The 20713-nt window shown below is 39.4% G+C and overlaps 1 protein-coding gene across 1 annotated transcript in view; it reads left to right on the top strand.

The window, feature by feature from the left end:
- Positions 1-20158, top strand: part of LOC122801198 (phospholipid scramblase 1-like) — a 621378-nt gene extending 601220 nt beyond the window's left edge. The window contains exon 9 of the mRNA XM_044070756.1: positions 20099-20158. Coding sequence (XP_043926691.1) covers positions 20099-20158 — 60 coding nt within the window. The remainder of the gene's footprint in view (positions 1-20098) is intronic.
- Positions 20159-20713: the final 555 nt, after the last annotated feature.

The following is a 20713-nucleotide window of genomic DNA, read 5'->3' as shown; positions in this document are numbered from 1 at the left end:
GAGCTAACAGAATAATTCCCTAGATTCTAACCTGGCTTCCCATAAACCACCTCTATCCATCTTTTGTATTTCTTCCAAAGTTAAGAATAAAAACTTCTTAAAATCAGGACATACAGTAGAATGTTTATAAAGGGCATTTTTTGGTCTTTCTTCCTAATGGATACATTGTGTTTATAAATTTAATTTCAACTGTCTCTCTGTTTTTCCTAAGTAGAATGTGGAACATGTAAGACACATAGCTAGGTATACAACCACAAATGTATTACAGTTTAGTCTACCGTAATTGGATAACAGTTTTGGATATGAATCAGTTATAAAATTTGGGCCATAATATATAAATCTGCATTGGCTTCGTGCTCCACATTTAGTCATACCATAAGTTTCACTTTGGACTCTACCCTTTTCCATGATTTCTTTGATATTTTTACATCCTTGTAAACTATAGTCTGATATTCATGGACCTTTTTAATTTTTACTAATCATATCTGTGATGATAGGAAGTACTGCTAGCTATGATATGAGAAGTAGGGCAGTGGATGTGTAACATATGCCAGCACAGCTAGCTGGAATTTTGTAAAGAAGTATATATAATTTGTATATCAAACTGATTTGTACAGATGCTTGTGTTGAAAATGTAGTTTTAAAACTGCTTGTGTTAAAAGGGTATCAACAGTGTGCCCTGATTGGCAGCAAATAATGTGCATGCATTGCTGTAACTATTTAAATATATATATATATATATATATATATATATATATATATATATATATATATATATATATATATATATAGAGAGAGAGAGAGTAACAGAGGATACTGGAAGAGAAGAGGTTAATCTCAATCCATGTGACTTTGAGAAATAGTAAGAACATTAAATTAGTAGACCTAGGCCATAAAGATGTTATCTTACAGTTCTGATTGCAGCCAGACATAAAAGGTCTGTACTAGAAAGCTTTCTGTATTGTCTTTGGGGTGAGCTAATTGCTACTCTGGAAGGGTGAAGGCTTGAAATTGTTTTATGACTTCCAAGAGCTGAAGCAGATTTGAGCAAAGTGCTATATGTGTGTATGGTAATAAATAGATGTTAAAAATCCTGGCAGCTTCTAGCATTGGTGATAGTGTGGGAAACAGAGTCAGATGACCAAATATGATGTCATTCTGTAAGCTATCCCAGAAATAATAATTAGATATTATATTAAGAAGTCTCTCAGTCAGACAAAGCAGTCTGTTTCTTGGAACCTGACATAGAAGGACTGACCAGGGATAGTAATTCTCTAAATCATTTAGGGAAATATAGTGAGATTAGTTAAGTACTGTTTTTCTGTATCTGTGTGAATCTATTTGTTTGTGTTATTTTAATATTTCCTGTGGTTGAAACTCTGGTGTTTACTGTAAATATATATTTCATATTTTTATGTTCATTTATTTATTATGAAATATATTTAAACTTTTCATTTTGGCTGGTCCTTTAGAAAATATTTTAACCTTTGAGAGTACTTATATCTGTTGGTAACACTGTGGCCACTCCTGAAGCCTGGCTGTTTGGTCAACATTACCATTTGTATTAAAATTAAATTCACTCAGTATAATTGGATACCCTTTTAAGAGCCTTATGGTAACTGACGGGTGGTAGTGAGTCTACCTTATAGTCTTGGCAAAGTTGGTAGAGTGGGTAATCTGTGCCAGCCTTTCCCATGTGTGTGTATGTGTGTGTGTGTGTGTGTGTGTGTGTGTGTGTGTGTGTGTGTGTGTGTGTGTGTGTGTGTGTGTGTGTGTGTGTGTGTGTGTGTGTGTGTGTGTGTGTGTGTGTGTGTGTGTGAAAATGAAATCTCAAAGAGTGTATGTGTCAACTACTTGGAGCAGGGACATGAAGTACTGGTTTCACAGAGAGTGTGCTGTTGGACTTGGCTTGGACACTGAGCTGAGGACTTAACCCTACAGCTGTGCCAGTGGGGAGCTTTGTTAGGGACCTGGGGAGAGACATATAGAGAAACCCAGACCCCAGGCTGAGTATGTTCTTTGTGTGCCCTTAAGGGAAATTGTGCTTTGTGCAGTGAGCTGCATCTGGAAATACTGGGTGTATCCTTTAGTATTCCAAGTGAACATCCCTCACCAGTGCCAGTGGTGAGGATTCAGGCTCCTTGATTACTGACCCAGAGTAAGACATCACTTTATCTTTTATGTGGCCACTAGCAGTTCCAAGGGACAGAACCATTGCATTTTGATAATCACTTATTTGACTAGCACTGGAATGTGGAGCTAAAATTCCACTAACTAAAATAGGCTTATATCTTGTCCACCTGAAGGGTTTAACTTCACAAGCAACCTTTCTAATCATATTATTGGGGGTAATCGCTTAATAAAAATAAAGCACTAAGGAATATTGGCATGTGGTATGGTATCAAATGCTTTGACAAGGTCAGGATATGCTGTATAGATGGCATGACCACTGTCCAAGGCTTGCATTACCTCTCAAAATATTCACAGAATTCATTAGGTAGGATCTACCATTAAAAAGCTAAACTGCTGGGGATTATGTCATAAGGAATTTTTTATTTTGCAGTTTATCACATCTTTTATAACTTGTTCTATGGCCTTGTAGATAAGATTTGTCAGTCTGATGAGTTTGCATTTCTCAGAGTCTGTGGTAGGGCCACCCTTGTGAAGTGGCATCACAACTACTGTGCACTAAACCTTGGGAAGAACAACAATGTACAAACAAATGTTGAATAGCTGTAAGAGTGAGTCCAACAGCTTATGTCTACTGCTGTTCAGCAGGCAGCCTGGCATGTTATTAGCTCTTATATAGGATGTATAGGTTGTGCTGGAGAGTACTTTTAACAAGTGCTCTTTTGTAATGATAGAGGGTTAGAGATCATTACATATATGTGGGTTTTGTACAGATGGCTGTGTGGTGAAATTTGCACTGAATTTGCATGCTAGTACATTTGCGATATCCTATAGATCAGAATAGGCAGCACCATTTTGAATAAATTCAGAACAATGTTGGTAGTTATTCTGTACTTTTTTGACACAAATAAAAATGATTTGTAATAATCCTTAGCTTCTGATGTCAGACTAAGTTCATGGGAAGCCTTAGTTTTTTTAGAGTACTTTTCATATCTTGCATAACCCTTTGATCTTCACCTTGATCTGTGGGCCTTTAGTTTCACTAAATATTCTAATGAGCTTTATTACTTTTATTGCATTTATTATTAATGCATGTGGACTACCAGACTGGTTTTCTCTTACCCTTTCCATTTTGTTTAATGTTGATAGGAATTGATAGATTTATACAATTTTCTAGGTGAGCATGGAATTTATTTGCATAACTACTAACCTTGTAAACATTTTGAGATTTACAGTTATACTTGAAATTTGAAACTTCGTCATACAATTGTAGAAAGTTTGTATGTTGAAAGTCTTTGAACACACATGGTGCAGTGGTAGTGTTGTTGCCTTAGAGGAAGCGGATCTCTGGTTTGATTCTTGGCTGGGGTGACTTCTATGTGGAGTCTGTATGTCCACCCTGTGTTTGTGTGGGCTTCTTCCCACATTTGATAGACATACATCTGGACCATTTCTCCTCAGGCCTCCACTGAAAGTTGGCTTCTTTCCTGGTTAAGAAATAATAAATAAAAAAACACTGTGATATTTCCATGCACTAGTTATGGAGTTAGAAAGAGAAGGTTACCATTTTGTGCTCAGACTTGACTGGGAAAGGGTATAGCAATGGAATAGTGCACATGGGTGATATATTTGAAAAGACCATCTCAAGAACAGTTTGTCTTCTAGTAGGTAGTTTAACTACATGAGCCAGGAAATTATTGTTAGCAACATCACAGATTTTTTGGGTATATTCTACATTTGAGGTATGGGCCTTGCAGTTTATTGATGGGTAGTTAATGTCTCCTGGGATGTTGGAGGTTTTGGGAATCTGAAGTTCATCCAACATATCTAAGAAATGAACATGGTTTTCATGGGGAGGTCATAGAGGGGGCTCTTAGCATACTATGATATTTTAACTTGTTTTATTTAGAGTGACTTGAATTTTAAGTTCAGTTTATGAGTCTCTCACAATCTATTTTGAGGCAATGTAGTCTTTAAAAAATATGGATACTCCACCATAGTTCCCATCAGGTATAGGAACAAAACACTGATATAGAGGTGGTATTTTCTGCACTTTTAAATCAGAATTCGGTAATAATTCACAAATGAATGTGCTCCAAATGTAGGAAGGCTTCAAGGCCATGACATTTCTTATTTAGACTCTTAAAGCTAGACAGTCCTACACTGATATGTCCAGGACTTTATTTTTTTAGGGTTGAAAATTCATTAGCTGGACTCTGCCGAAAAGGCACAATGTGTGCAAAAAAGGCTTTAGCCAGTATGTGGAAACCCTAAAATGAGAGGTGCAGGCCATCCTTTGCAAAGCAAATAAGGCACTGTAGTGGTTTATCCCATGCTGACACACACTGGATATCCCTCAAGTGGCACCAGTTAATCAGCTAATTGTTGAAATCAATCATCTTTTTGCTGTATCTTGGCATCAGTCTTGGTAAAGGTAGGATTCCACTAAATATCAGAGTATTTCATGTACTTATGAAATGTATGGAGAGGTTGGTTATGTCTCTGTGTGTATCCCATAGGGATTAGTGTGGCAAGTTATTTATACCCACATGGGCCACCACTATATTGTCATACTTGTTCATCTTTTTGGTCATGAGGGTCCTTGAGATGTTAGAGATCTTGGTACCTGAAATCTAGTTTAGTGTCACCATATTTTTTGTCCAGTTTTGTTAGACTAGAGCATGTGTGCCTTGCTATAGATTCAGCAATCTTCAATTCAGTTAGTAGAGGGTTTAAGTCTACTTGATTTGGAGCAAGTATTTTCCTGGTACAGCTCAGTTATGGATGTTGCAGTGTGTGTTGTTGCTTTTAATTTCTGCTAAGCATTGGAGGCTGAGGTAATAACTTTTGTACAGCTTCAGCATATGATGATTTTACGTGTGTTTGTTTGGTGTGTTACGGAGGTGTGTTGTTCTCTTAGACTTGCGTGTGTCTGTGTGTTTGTGTGTGTGTGTGTGTGTGTGTGTGTGTGTGTGTGTGTGTGTGTGTGTGAGAGAGAGAGAGAGAGGGAGAGAGAGTGGCTTCTCCATTTTAATTAAATATTTTCATTTCTCACAGGTAGTTTGTAATGGACTAAGTAGCAATTTGTCTGTGAGCATCAGGCAATTGCAACACTACCTGAGTATACCAAGTGCAATTTGACTGGCAACTGTGGGAAAACAATCTGTCTGACCTTTCATTTAGTAGTATCTGCATTTACTGAGTGCTATAGCTGAATATGAATAAATAAATGAAACAAAACAGCTGTTGGCACCTGCCACTAATGCTACCTTCCTAGAAACAGAAGCAGTTTATCTTGCCTCACAGAATAATCAACACTATCTCCAAGACTGCCAACAAATTTTGCTAAAACTTTGTTGTAACAGTAACCAAGTAATAAATTGTAAAAATGGAGGAGACCAGTGAATTTAACTGTGGAAAACAACATTTCATTCAGGCTATTGCATAATAGAACACTTCAATTTTCAGCAAAGAAACTGAAATAAAATGAGTAAAACTTGAAATACTTGTAAAATGACAGAAACTGTTAAAATAGAGAGGCAACAGTAGGTTTAGCACAGGGAAATCATGCAGTAATTAAAGAATTCAGTTAACTGGGTGTGCAAACACAAAACTTCAATTTTCCAGCAAGGAATGCAAAATAACCTCAAAAGGGCTATCTTCTGTGACCTACTATACAGAGGCACAGTCAACTAATCTAAAAGGTTGGCGAAAGCCATACACATTCTGGCTAGGCTTATAAATGCCCTAGGGCAGATAGCCTAGTATCAACCTATGAACCTATAAAATGAGCACAACTTAAAAAACACTAAAATGGCAGAAATCAATAATTGACAATAAGTGAAGGAGAAAAACAGCCTGATTTAGCACAATATAACCAAGATAGGAATTTAAACAAACCAATAAAAAAAAAAGATTTTGGATCCAGCCAGTAATGCTTGATTCTTAAAAAGCTGCAGCACATATCTTCTCCCACAGAATAATCACCACTATCTTAGAGACTGAAATAAAGTGAAATAAAATAAGCAAAACATTTTATGTACTACTAAAATGCCAGAAACCAACAAGCAACAATAAGGTTCTTTCCTGATTTGGGGCTTTACAATTAGGTCAAAATACCACTTTTAGCTTTCCTTCATGTATGCACTAATATCAGCCCTCTGAGGTCTTATAAAAATTCACCAAGTAAGCCTCAACACAGTATAGGTAAGTTAGGAATTTAAACCAATGAGAAAACAGCTTTTTGGTTCAACCAAAAATGATAGCTTCTGAAAAACAGCAGCAACGTATGCCCTCCCACAGAATAATCATGAATATTCTTAGACTGCCCACAAACATTGGCAAAACTTTGCTGCAAAAATAACTAAGTTAATTGTAAAATTATGGGAAATCAGATTTCATATGGGGATACAACACAGTAATAAATCAATTTAGTCAGGTGACTGCAAAGTGCATTTAAGATTACTCTAATAGCACTTTGCTAAGTGTTTCTGAAAACAAAATAAAATGAGGAAACATGTTTAAATACTACTGCAACAGCAGTTGAAATCTAGGGAAAATAGTAGATTTAACACAGGGAAATAACACAGTTGTGATGGCTGCCAGCCTAGCTCAATAGAATTTTGTAGATAATTCTGTTACTGCAAATCTTCATATCATCCACAGGCTTGTTTTACAAATGTAGGAAAACTAAATGTAAGAAAACTGTGTTATATGCTGCACTTCAAAAATGTAACCACAGTGCACCCTGCTAGAAGAAAGCTGTTAACTAAAGAATTACAACTGTGTTTGATCTCAAGCTTGGAGACAGGATGTCCGGGCTAGCAAATTATTTCTATTGTTATTAAGGCAGAGATGATTGCTAGATTTTACCTGTAAACATGTTTTTATTGCTGTGGCTTCCTGGCCAGGTGTAGCTTACAAAGAAATGTAAATTTTAAGTTTCTGTTAGCCTGGGAACTAAGGAAGAAGTGATAAAAATTATGTAATGTGAAATGACTCAGCAGTACTGGGTATCGTCAATTTAAGACTTTCTCAGAGAGAAAGACTGAGCATTTTGTATCTTGATCTAGATCTGACAATAACTCACCAGCACTTTGCCTTGTAAGTAAAGTTATTTAGGACATAGTTTCTCTTAGAGTTAGATAGGAATTTAGCCAGATTAGTCTAGCTGTTTTCTATATTTATGTCAGACTATTCTATAATATTTTTTTTAAGTTTCTGTGATTTCTGAACTCTTGATTAACACTCTGTTGATTTGATAAGATTTGTGTTGTATTTTTATTTATTATTAAATATTTTTAACCCTTTCAACTGTGGCTGTTTTATGTAGAGATAATTTAAGCTCTAGAGTGCTTCCATGTATTTGGTGATACTGTCCAAGCCACTCCAATAGTCTTGCTGCTCATTCACACTTACTATTTAGATAACAGTAACATTACACAGTGAAATTGGTCGCCCTTTGGGAAGCGCCTTATAATAACTGATATTAGTGGTTGGTGACAGTCAGTACTACCTTATAGCCTGGGCAGAAAGAGGACACAGCTAGAGAACCTGTGCCAGCCTTCCCCTGAAGTGTTTGTGTGTTTGTATATAAATCAAATCTTAATGTGAGTGTGTGTCAGCTACTTGGGCAGGGACATGAAGTACTGGATGGTCAGATAGGATGCTGGAGGTTTTAGCTTGACCACTAGGCTGAGATCTGGACCCTATAGTTGTGCCAGTGGGGGGGCTTTACTGAGGATCTGGAGAGAAAGGGACAAACCAGCCCCAGACTGACTGTGATATCTGTGTGCTGTTAAGGGAAAATGTACTTTACCATGTGTGTACTTGTTATCCCCCCAATATGCACACTCCTCACTGGTGCTAGAGGTGAGGATCGAGGCTCCTTGATTACTGGACCAGTGCACAGGCATCACATATTAATTGTTTGGCAGTGGTGTGATATCCACATCAAATATTAATTGTTTGATAGTGGTGAATTAGCCACATCACATATTAATTGGCTTGCAGTGGTTTGGATATTGAATTCCTGTAGCTTGTGTACAGTGATCACTGAAGGGGTTTTGTACTCTAAATCAGCCACTCAGGGAATATTCAGAGTTCAGATCACAATTGTTTTATTTCGTTTGTTAGCTTAGTTTGTCAGGAAGAGCAGGCAAGCATGTCAGCAGAGGAGTATGGTAAGCTGACAAGGAGCCAGTTGGCTGAGATGTGCTAGGCTAAAGGACTGGTGCATGGAAACCTGGCTAAAGCACACATGATTGCAGCTTTGGTCACAGCTGCATCAGAGAATAGCAACCAGGAAGACGATCAGACTGGCCATGGAGATGTACAACTCTCAGGGAATGGACAGCTCAACCTTTCTGCAGATGACTTAAAAATCCTTCTGGAGCTAAAGAGACTTGAATTGGAGGCCAATCATTTGAAAACAGAAGCAGTAGAAAGACCGAGATATCTACAGGTGGAGGAGAATGAGAAATTGCTATGCCTGGAAGCTGAGGAGAAGGAGATGTAGAGGCAGTACAAAAAGGAGATGCTGACTCTTCACCAGAGTAATGGAGGTGATGGGGGAGGGAGTAACTGGATCCCAGAAGCACAAAAGGTCAGTAAATTTCTTCTGCCATTTACAGAGGGGGATAATTTTGATAGTTTCTTTCATATGTTTGAGAGGGTATGTAAACAGTATGTTGTTGATCAAACACTCTGGGTATGGTTCCTGACCCTTTTACTCCATGGTAAAGCTGTAACTGTGCTGTCTAAATTATCTGATTGTGAATTTTTTGCTTATACTGCTGTTAAGAATTGTTGGCTAGATTTTCTTAAGCTAGCACCTGAAGCTTATAGGAAAATGTTTTGTGTGCATAGACGCAAGGCAGATGAAAGTGTATGTGAATATGTTGCTGATCTAAGCACTTATTTTCCTAGGTGGGTGAGTGGATGTCAGGTCACCACTTTTGAAGGGCTGGCAGACCTTTTGGTGAGGGAACAAGTCCTTATCACTTTGCCGGAGGACATGAGGATCTGGTTCGCTGATAGACAATTTGCTATTTCAGATGAGTTGGGGAAGAAGGGAGCCCTATACTTAGCAAGCAGGGCATCACTGCACAGGAAAGGGACATCCAGTGTTGCTCATGGGTCTAAAGGAACCCATGGTGGGCAGCCCAGACTGCCCCAACAGAATTTAACCATAGCAGGGGAAGCCACTAGTCCAGGTATACATCCAGGATCTAGGGTTAAATGTTTTGAATGCAACCAGTGGGGCCATGTGGCATATAGATGTCCACGGGGGCAAGGTGGGGAGAAAAAGGTGAGGGGGCCAGTAAGTGTGAAGGACAAAATGCCAACAGTTGGTTGTCTTGAGACAACAGGGGTACCAAACTACCACCAGAGGTTATATCCTATCGTAGTGAATGGCAAAGAGGCCATTGCTAAGAGAGACACAGCCTCTGACATAACCATTGTGAAGCCTGCAGTGGTTACAGAAGAGCAGTACTTGCCTGGGCAGTCGACTCCAGCCAGAGCTTTAGGAGGGACCCCATTCCAAATTCCTTTGGCTAGAGTTCACCTTGACTGGGAGAGTGGAAAAGGAAGCCAGCAAGTAGGTGTGTTTGAGGATATCCCTGCAGATGTCCTGATAGGGAATGATTATGATAACGCAGTACCATGTGTTCATGCACATGCAGTCAGGCTGGGAAACAAGCATGTGGGTCTAGTAGGCTGAGGGAGACCCAGTCAGACTGCATACTTGCAGCCAGGACTGGTGAGATGGTAAGTTCAGGAAAGGAGCTACTCTGTAGCAGTGAGACTGGAGGTGATCCATAGCTACTTGTGGGTACTGATGGTCCCTTGAACAGACTGACCGGAAGGGCAGATGTGAGTAGTAGTACCCAGGCTGACAGTGAGGCACCAATGTCAGTGGATGCCAGACTTCCTGTAGAAGGGGAGTTGGGAAGGGTTACAAAGAGAGAGTTGAGACAGGCTCAACTCTCAGACCCTGCATTACAAAGCCTGAGAGAGGTAGCTAGTGAGGTGCCTGATTCTCAAGGGAAGGGGGATTCTGTATACTGGGACAAAGGGTTACTGTAGAGAGAGTGGACCCCTGAGGGAGGGCTAGAAGGTGAGAGAATACAGCAGTTGGTAGTGCCTAGAGCCTACCATCTGATGCTTCTAGCCATAGCCCATGATATTCCCTTTGGAGCTCATATGGGCATAAAAACGTACAAAGAGATGTATTATGCAGAACTTCTATTGACCTGGAATTTCCAGAGATGTAACAGGGTACTGCAGGACCTGTGAGCAGTGCCAAAAGGTAGATAAGGCAGGAGACAAAGTGAGAGCTCCTTTGATGTCTTTGTCTGTGATTGAGGAGCTATTTCAGAGGGTAGGTATGAAAGTTGTGGGGCCCCTGAGTACCTCAACTTCCACAGGGAAAACGTATATCCTAGTGATAGTAAATTATGCTATAAGATACCTTTTAGGCAGTGGCTTTGTCCTCTATTGAGGCAGAAAGGGTAGCAAATGCTTTGTTAGAAATGTTCAGCAGGGTAGGTTTCCCAAAAGAAATACTGACTGACAGAGGTGCTGATTTCATGTTAGACCTGCTGGCTTTTCTGTGGACGTACTGTGGAATGAAGCACCTGAAGAACACCCCCTACCATCTCCAGACTAATGGTCTTGTTGAGAGGTTAAACTCTACACTCAAGTCCATGCTACAGGCATTTGCAGACTAGTTTAAGAGGGAGTGGGACAAATATTTGCCCCATCTGTTGTTTGCTTACAGAGAGGTTCCCCAGGAATCCACAGATTTTTCACCCTTTGAGTTGTGTATGGGTGTAGGCTGAGAGGACCGCTAGATTTAATTTGAGATGAGTGGGAGGGTGAATGTTAATCTCACGAGGAGTTTGTTGTGGCATATGTTCTAAACCTCAGGACAAAGCTCAGGGAACTCATGGGCTTGACTCAGGAGAACCTGGCAGAAGCCCAACAACAGAAAAAGGTATGGCATGACAGGAATGCTTGAGCTAGAGAGTATGTTATATGGCAGCAGGTAATGGTTCTCATTCCTGTCAGACACAACAAGCTGCAAGCAGCTTGGGAAGGACACTACAAGGTGGTAAGGAAGGTCATTGATGTTAACTACATGGTAGAACTGCTAGGCAGGAAGCAGGGGCAGAAATTGTACCGTGTTAACATGATGAACCGTACCATGACAGGGAAGCCCTTGTGATGAGTATTTGCAGTGGATTGCAGGAGAAGCCTGAGGGAGATCTGGTGACTGATCTCCTCAGTGAGGCTTGGACTGACACCTCAGTGGAAGGGGTAGCAATGTCCCAGCAGCTATCACCTACCCAGGTTCAAGAAATCCGAGCAGTGGTACAGGGGTTTGGGGGCATGTTCACTAGGAAACCAGGGTGCACCCACCTGGTGCAGCACCAAGTGGATACAGCACCTCATAGACTTATTAGGCAGGCCCCTTATAGGGTGCCTGAGAGAGTCAAACAAACTCTGAGGGAGGAGATACAGGAAATGCTGGAAGTAGGGGCTATTCAAGAGTCCAACAGTCCCTGCACCTTCCCAGTGGTGCTGGTGCCAAAGGAGGATGACAGCACCAGGTTCTGTATGGACTACAGGAAATTAAATAGTCACACAGAGTAAGATGCTTACCCCATGCCTAGGACAGATGAAGCCCTAGAGTAGCTGGGTGGGGCTAAGTATCTTACCACAATTGATCTTGCCAAGGGTTACTGGCAGAAGCCATTGACTCCCAGTGCTAGAGAGGTCAGCCTTTGTGACTCCTTTTGGCTTGTATGAGTTCACAAAGATGCCCTTTGGGTTGAAAAATGCCCCAGCAACTTACCAGAGGCTGGTAGATCATATCCTAGCAGGAGCAGGAGGGTTTGCCCTTGCTTACCTTGATGATATTGCCATCTACAGCCATTCCTGGCAAGAGCACCTTCAACATGTCAGGGAGGTGCTGGGCAGACTACAGAGGGCAGGGTTGACCATTAAGCCGAGCAAATATCAGGTGTGTATGGCACAGGTTTCCAACCTGGGACATAGTGTGGGGAGTGGTAAGATCAGGCCAGAACCTGCCAAAGTGGAAGCCATTCAGGCATGGCCTGCACCTGTTACCAAAAAGCAGGTGAGGGCGTTCTTAGGGACAGCAGGGTACTACAGAAAGTTTGTCTCCAGTTATAGTACCATAGCTGCTCCCCTCACAGACCTGACAAGGAAAAACAGGCCAGATAAGGTAGTGTGGACAAGAGCATGTGAGCAGGCATTCCAGAAGCTTACAGAAGCTTTGGGAGGACCCCCTGTGATAACCAGTCCAGATTACAACAAATGATTTGTTGTGCAGATTGATGCTTTGAACCATGGGGTGGGGGCTACACTTAAGCCAGATTTCTTCGGAGGGAGAAGAGTACCCAGTGGTTTATCTCAGTTGTAAGCTCCAACCCAGGGAGGAATGTTATGCAGCTGTAGAAAAGGAATGTCTAGTCATAGCTGGGGCACTGCAGAAACTTCAACCTTATTTGTATGGAAAAAAAATCACAGTAGTTACAGATCACAATCTCCTAACATTGTTATCCTGAGCCAGCCAGCAAAATGCCAAGTTGCTAAGATGGAGCCTAGGGTTGCAAGCATATGATATGTCAGTGCAGCACTCTAGTGGGGTTAGCAATGCCAATGCAGATGGGCTCTCAAGACAGTAAACGGGATAAGGTATACTCAGACCTAACCCTCTCAAACAACGTTTCCCAAGGGTCACTTGAAAAACTAGCTTGAGTTCTCTGGGAGGGGGAGATATGTGAGCACTGCCAGCCTAGCTAGATAGAATTTTGTAGATAATTCTGTGTAATTGTAACTAGTAAAATAATCCACAGGCTTGTTTTATAAAGGTAAGCAAACTAAATGTGAGAAAACTGTGTTATATGCTGAACTTCAAAAATGTAACCACAGTGCACCCTGCTGGAAGAAAGCTGTTAAGTAAAGAATTACAACTGTGTTTGATCTCAAGCTCAGAGACAGGATGTCTAGGATAGCAAATTATTTCTATTGTTATTAAGACAAAGATGATTGCTAGATTTTACATGTGGAAGTGTCTTTTATTGCTGTGGCTTCCTGGCCAGGTTCAGCTTACAAAGAAATGTAAATTTTGAGTTTCTGTTAGACTGGGAACTAAAAAAGAAGTGATAAAAATGATGTAATGTGAAATGACTCAGCAGTACTGGGTATCATCAATGTAAGACTTTCTCAGAGAGAAAGATTGAGCATTTTGTATCTTGATCTAGATCTGGCAAAAACTCACCAGAACTTTGCCTTGTAAGTAAAGTTATTTAGGACATAGTTTCTCTTAGAGTTAGATAGGAATTTAGCCAGATTAGTCTAGTTGTTTTCTATATTTATGTCAGACTATCCTACAATATTGTTTTAAATTTCCTTTGATTTCTGAATGCTTGATTAGCACTGTGTTGAATATGAGATTTGTCTTGTGTTTTTATTATTTATTATTAAATATTTTTAAACCTTTCAACCGTGGCTGTTTTGTGTATTGATGATTTAAGCTCTAGAGTACTTGCATGTATTTGGTGATACTGTCCAAGCCACTCCAATAGTCTTGCTGCTCATTCACACTTACTGTTTGGATAACAGTAACATTACACAGTGAAATTGATCACCCTTTCATAAAGGCCTTATAGTAACTGACATTAGTGGTTGGTGGCAGTGGGTACTACCTTATAGTCTGGGCAGAAAGGGGGCACAGCTAGAGAACTTGTGCCAACCTTTCCCAGGAGTGTCTGTGTGTTTCAATATAAATCAAATATTAAAGTTTGTGTGCGTCAGCTACTTTGACAGGGACATGAAACACTGGTTTGACAGAGAGGGTGCTTGAGGTTTTAGCTTGACCACTAGGCTGAGATCTGGACCCTATAGTTGTTCCAATAGGGAGTCTTACTGGAGATTTGGAGAGAAAGGGAGAAAACAGCCCCAGACTGACTGTGATCTCTGTGTGCTCTTAAGGGAAATTGTACTTTACTGTGTGTGTACTTGTTATCCCCCCAATGTGCATGCCTCTCACTGGTGCTAGTGGTGAGGATTGAGGCTCCTTGGTTACTGGGCCAGTGCATGGGCGTCACAACAGTAATTATGTCAGATGACTATATAAACACACCACTTCAATTTCCAGCATGGAAAATGAAATAAAATGAGAAAATAACATGCATAAAATACCAGTAAAATGCAGAACTCAACAAGTAACAAGTACAGAAGAAATAAAGTACTTTCTTGATTTCTGCATTTAAAATCAAAATGCCACATTTAGCTTTTTCAGCACATATACACTGATATCAGTCCTCTATAGTAAAAACCTTTTAGAGTATAATTATTTCAGTTTTCTCTAGTGCTGCTAAACATTGGTCTTGTAATAAGGAATCTAAAATCTGATAGTGAAATTATAAAAAAATGCAAGAACACAGATTTCTATTAAGTCCTAAGCTTTTGAAATAATTTTCGACAGACATATCGAAAGTAAACCTCGAAAGTAAAAAAATAGAATGAGTTACAATGTTGAATCCACTGATCGAATTCAGCAGATTCAACATTGTTTTCGAACACAGCACCTGATGTCCATATAGGAGTTCACGTGCAGTAAAGTCCTATACCTGACATCACGTTTTAGCTGGGGGGGCAAGCTGCCCTGCACCCCTCACACCCCCTGGTAACTATATATTCCAACTCCGAGATCACACTACAGTAAGGAAAGGGATCAATTTCCCTAACAGCACTATACCGCGATCTCTGTACAGTTATTCGAATTTATATTAGCGAATGCACAGTGCATTCACTAATATAAACGTTCGGACATTGATAATGCACCCATATAAAGCATTTGAACATCTGTAGTTCTAATTTTTCATATGGGTGCATTCTCACCTTGACATTATAATAGTAATCCTATATATAGGACCACTGTATAATCCCGAAATTCTGAAATATTGAATTTCAGAATCCCGAGATTATATAGCTGAGAGCTCTAAATACCGAAACACCAGAAGTGCAAATTTCAAAATCCCGATGTTCGGAGATGTTGAAGTAGTGCTTCTGGTGTTGAGGTTTGTGAATCAATAGGTGGAAGTTCAGGTAAGTCTCTATGTGTAAGTGTGTTGGTTAGGGGCTTTAGTGTGTATCAGTGTATGTTGTGACTGTGATGTGTGTGTGTGTGTGTGTGTGTGTGTGTGTGTGTGTGTGTGTGTGTGTGTGTGTGTGTGTGTGTGTGTGTGTGTGAGGGGAATGTAGGTGTGTGGTGGTGTTTTCATGTGTGTCTGTGTAGTGCAACCTTGGAGTTAGTATATTTAAGTAGGGGGAGAGTGGGGGGTGTAGGGGGTCTTGCCCCCCTAATTGTACATAGTATATATGTTTGAGTGTTTGTGTATTGGGGGAAGGTGTGTGCATGTGTATGTGTGTGGCGTATGGTTAGTGTAGTGTTTGCAATTTTAAAGTTCGCACTTCTGGGATTTCAGGATTGTAAAGTTTTGGCTTTATGATCTCGAAATTCTGAAATTCGATATTTCAGGATTTCGGGATTATAAAGTGAACCCATATGCCCATAAGCATAAGTTAGTGCACTTACTCACAAGAACTCAAAAAATTTGGCTGAAAAAGTTAGAAATCATATATGATTATAACTCACAATAACCTAAACTATGTTCTGAGGAAAGTTTACTGTTCTTAAACTTAGCCTTAGTGCCTAATTTTCAGAATTTTCTTTATATGAACCTAATTCAAGATAATAATTGTTTCCTGTACATGTTTGTTAGCTCTTTCTATACACAGAAAATTTTGTCTTGCACTCCTTAAAACTTTTAAGCCATCTAGAATTATCACAAAGAGAACAGCAAAAGTGATAGCTAGTTAGCTTCTATATCTGTCCATGCTTCAACTAGCTTTAGTATATATGTATATATAGTGATGTCATATCCACTGTTAGCAAAAGCATGAAAAAGTTAGCCTAGACTAAAAAAGTGAATTACTTATAGATCATTGTCGATGGTAGTTTTGTGTCCTGTTTTTCTGTGTTCATTTTTTTTTGCTTATTCAGGTAAAACATCCTCTAAATAGAAAGAGAGCATCTGAGGTCCTGCCTGACGCACTGCTCAACCAATCAGCTGTGCATATTTGAGGGTAAAGGAGGTTTTAGCAGGCAAGTTAATAAGGTAGTAAAATTAAAAAAAAGAAAGGTAAACAAAAAGTAAAAATAAGCACTTCCAAATGTACTTCAATCTACTGTTTGCTACTACTTTTTCTAAACTATAAGTGTACTCTAGGAAGAGTGTCCTCAACATAGCAGGAAGGCTTATTTATTTACCTATTGACTGGGAAAGTCCGACTGGGTAGAAGCCCATTTTCAGTGGAGGCCTGTGGAGAAAAGCTCCAAATTATTACAAAACATTTTAAGACCAATAATTTTACAATCTTCAAAAATAAAACAAAAACTTCTGCAGTTTAAATAATTATAACAAATTAGCAAGGTATACGACAATTATTTAATATTTAGAGAAATATTAGACAGTTTGTAGAGAAATTAAAGGTAAGAGTCTAATAGAAATAGGAACTGCAATATGAAGTGAGTGAAAAACAGGCTTATGGTGTACTTAGAGAGAGTCAGGGGACAGAATTTGATAACAGTAAGGAAGTAAGTGAAGAAGGGAGAGCAAGGTGGTATAAGGAATGAAAATGTACTTGCTCACATTTAGGGATGTAGCTTATCCTGGTTTGAGCAAGAACCAAGTCAAATTCTAGCTAGAAAGTCCTTCAGAGTGGTTTTGAATGATGGGAGGGAGGGTATAGACCTGATGGATCTCGGTAAGGAGTTCTAGGCCTTAGTAACCTTGTACAATTACAGACAGTGCCTAGCAGATTTGCTAGGTTTGTAGACAGAGAGGCGTTTTTGGTTACTGGTTCACAATAACTGACTGGGAACATAGTTATGTAGAATGTTTTTAGTGTTGGACAGGCAGACTGATGCTGAATAATTTTATAGATGGTAAGAAGTTGTATATATGTTAGCTGATGTGGCAGTTTTAACCAATTTAGGCTTTTCAAGTGCTATACAGTGGTGGGTTCTTAATGGGGTATGTGCTGCAAATTTAGCAACTTTGTAATAACATTGTTTGAGTTTTAATGTTTGTGAAGCCTGGAGGTTAGTAAAGATGGGAGTGCCATAAAGAAGAGTGGGAGGAGATAAGTAGTGGCAAGTGTATTGGTAAGAAAGATTTTTGCTCTGTAAAGCATCCATAATTTTTGATGAGCTTTTGTATGCAATTTTTGTATATGTAGGTTGAATGTAAGATTATCATCCATTATCATCCGTAACAGTTTGCTGTGAGAAGTGACTTCAATGGTTATATTATCAAGAAAGAGGATTTTAAATTTTGTTTTTTTCATGAGAGAGGGATTGTAATTGGGTCTTTTTAAGGTTAAGCATGACTTGTGTTAGGAAGCCATATTTCAGTGGCTGTTAAAGCTTCCTGGGTAATTTTTTAGAGGTGTACCATGTTATCAGATGTGTAAATGAGATTGGAATTATCTGTGTATTGTATTAGGATGGCCTGTTGTGTGGATGTATAGAGGGTGTTGGTGAAAATGTTAAGAGGAGGGGACCAAGGATAGAACCTTGTGGTACACCAGTGATAACTGGGAGGTAAGGAGAGAGCATGGAGTGCTATTTTACTGACTGAGATCTATTGGAAAGGTAGCTTTTGGACCACAGAAGGGTTGGCTGAGAAAGACCTAGTAAGGAGATTTGTAGTAGAAGTTTGCTGTAACAGACTGTGTTGAAAGCTTTAGACAAGGCTAGATATAAAACAGGAGTGGTGTATGATATAATAATAAACAGCAACCAAAACATTTATCGTGCAGGTAGACACTGACTCCAAAAACATGTTGTAACCAAATAAACAATTTTATTGAAACACCCATGGATTAAAAGATAAGAAGTGAGCACTTTTATCCCATCAAAACCAGGACTTCATCAGAATTAATTTTCTAACAAAAGGGACTTCCTTATATAATACTGGGCAAAGCCCTTAATAAGCTAAGATCAAATTATAAATTAAAGAGACAGAACACAATTAAGACTGTTTACAATAAAATGCCCCTAACAGGTTAAAAACAACCAAAAAAAACATTAATGTGCAATTATATACATGCATAACCATACAATAAGCCTGAAAGAGAATACTATACAAACAACTTTAAAAGTCTGACTATAAAAGCTGCATTGATCTCTTATTTAAAAATGACTGGAGGGAAATTTTGTCATTAATACCAGGGAAAGTCTGTGCATTTAACTTAACTTGACAAATTACTTCCCCTTCTTCTAACTTGTTTTTCAGGTCACCTCCTCTTGGATCACCTTGAATGTGTTCTAAAATTGCAAAATAAAAGTTACTAAAGCTTGGGCAGTTAAGAGAATGCCTATAGAAAGTGTTATTATCATTGTGCCCATTAATGTGATAAAGGTGCTCATAAATCCTCTTTGTAAGACACCTTTCAGTTTTGCCAATGTAAAATGCAGAACAACTGCCACAAATTGCAAGGTAGATCACATTCTCTGTGTGAAAATTCTCTCTAGCAAACCAAAGTACAGATTTTGCTTCATTTTCCAGTGTTAACTTTTTTGCCCCTAGAATGTGGAGACATTTTGAACATGCCCCACAGTTGAATGTTCCCTTCCTGTTAGCATTAATGTTTCTTTGATTTCCACCTTTTTCAAACTGAACTTTAAAATTGGGTTCATTGCCAACAATTTCCTGAAGCTGTGGATTACCGCTAATAATGTTCCAATTCTAGCCTATCATATTTCTAATTGTCCTCGAACATGGACCATACTGAACAACTAGGGCTCTCTCAAATTTGTTGTGATTCTCTTCCTTCCTTAGGTCTAAACAACTTTCACCCAACAAAGGTTTGTATTTTAGCCCCCATTGTGACTTCACATAACTACACGCATCTTGAACCAGGGACAAAGGGCAATCCTGGTCTAAAATCATTTCTCCTATAAGGGATATTTCTGTACAAGAATCCTCAAAGTGGGATGTCATCCTAGCTGCCCTTATGCATTGACCTTTTAAAATATTCTTCTTTTGACTGTAAGGGTGACAATTAGAAAAATCTAAATAATTACTAAAAGTTGGCTTTCTGAAAATTTTTGACTTAAAACCATTAATATCATGTTCAATAAAAGTATCAAGGTAATTGATTCCTTTCCTGTTGAAATTGTGTGTAAATTTCAAAAAACTGGACGATTGATTTAAATAGTTCAAAAATTCTACTATCATTCCAACAGGACCATTTCATAAAATAAACACGTCCTCCAAAAATCTAACTTATAATTTAGTATACTTGAAGTAAAATCCATTAAAAATGTATGTTGATTCCCAATCTGCTAACACTAAATTAACATAAATTGGGCACAGTAGACCCCCATTGCTACTCCCTTGCTTTGTCTATTGTATTTCCCCTTTGAAATAAATAAAGTTAAAATCTAAAACCAAACTCATTCCCCAGGATTCAATAAAGCAGTTTTGCCGTGCCAGAATAGTGTACCAGCTTCTGCATGAAATATGGCCGCCAAGCGATTCAGTAAACAAGGCTGGGGCATGCACGAGCCTGCCAGCCCTATTCTGGCATGGACACCACTGAATAATGCTGGTGAAAACCATGCAAATGAGGTGAATTAGCAATTCAGTAAACAGGCAGGCATCCGTGTCAGAGCAATGTCCATCGCAGAAATGCATTCGGTTACTAACCATGTACATTTCTGCAAAAATCAAAACGGGGACATGACAACTCAAAGTAAAGCATGTATTATAATCATTGGGCATGCCAATGGCCAAAAATATGGCCAGTGGCATGGAAAACAGTTGCTAAATAATAAAAATAAACATTTTTTTGCCAATTTCAGATGATGAAGCATAGCACAGCAGCGTGCAAACGAGATTGTGCAGAAAATATAAAAAAGTGAAAAGACAATTTTAAGTGGAATCTGCATTTTGCTATTATAGTGAGTAGCATGCAGAACTAAAACAATAACAGGTAGCAGTGGTTGCTAATCAGATGCCATGCTACCACATGCTGGTGAGCACATTTACTTGCCCAGCACCCCTGAGGAGAGGACCAGCAATATGCGCCTCTTTCACCATGTAGCAGATTACTCGGAGGTACAGGGTGCCATAGACTGCACGCACATCCACATTAAAGCACCACCGGATGAACAGGGTAGGGTCTACATAAACTGCAAGGGCTTTCACTCTATCAACTACCAGGTTGTGTGCAATGCCCAGGACATTATTATTAATGTGTGTGCTGGCAGCCCTGGAAGCTATCATGACTCCCACATCTGACATTCCTCACAGCTGTACCAGGGATTTGCAAGGGGGGACATCCCATATGGCTGTCTGGTGGGGATGCTGGCTATGCACTGGAGCCATGGATGATGACACCTATCAGAAATGCACACACACGCACTTAAGAATGCCATAATGAGGCACATGCACAAACCAAGATCATTATGGAGTGT

The sequence above is a fragment of the Protopterus annectens genome, chromosome 4.part1 (assembly GCF_019279795.1).
Source record: "Protopterus annectens isolate FY-2018-M chromosome 4.part1, PAN1.0, whole genome shotgun sequence".
Lineage (NCBI taxonomy): Eukaryota > Metazoa > Chordata > Ceratodontiformes > Protopteridae > Protopterus > Protopterus annectens.
The sequence above is the reverse complement of the archived record's forward strand: the minus strand, read 5'-3'. Positions and strand labels throughout refer to the sequence as shown.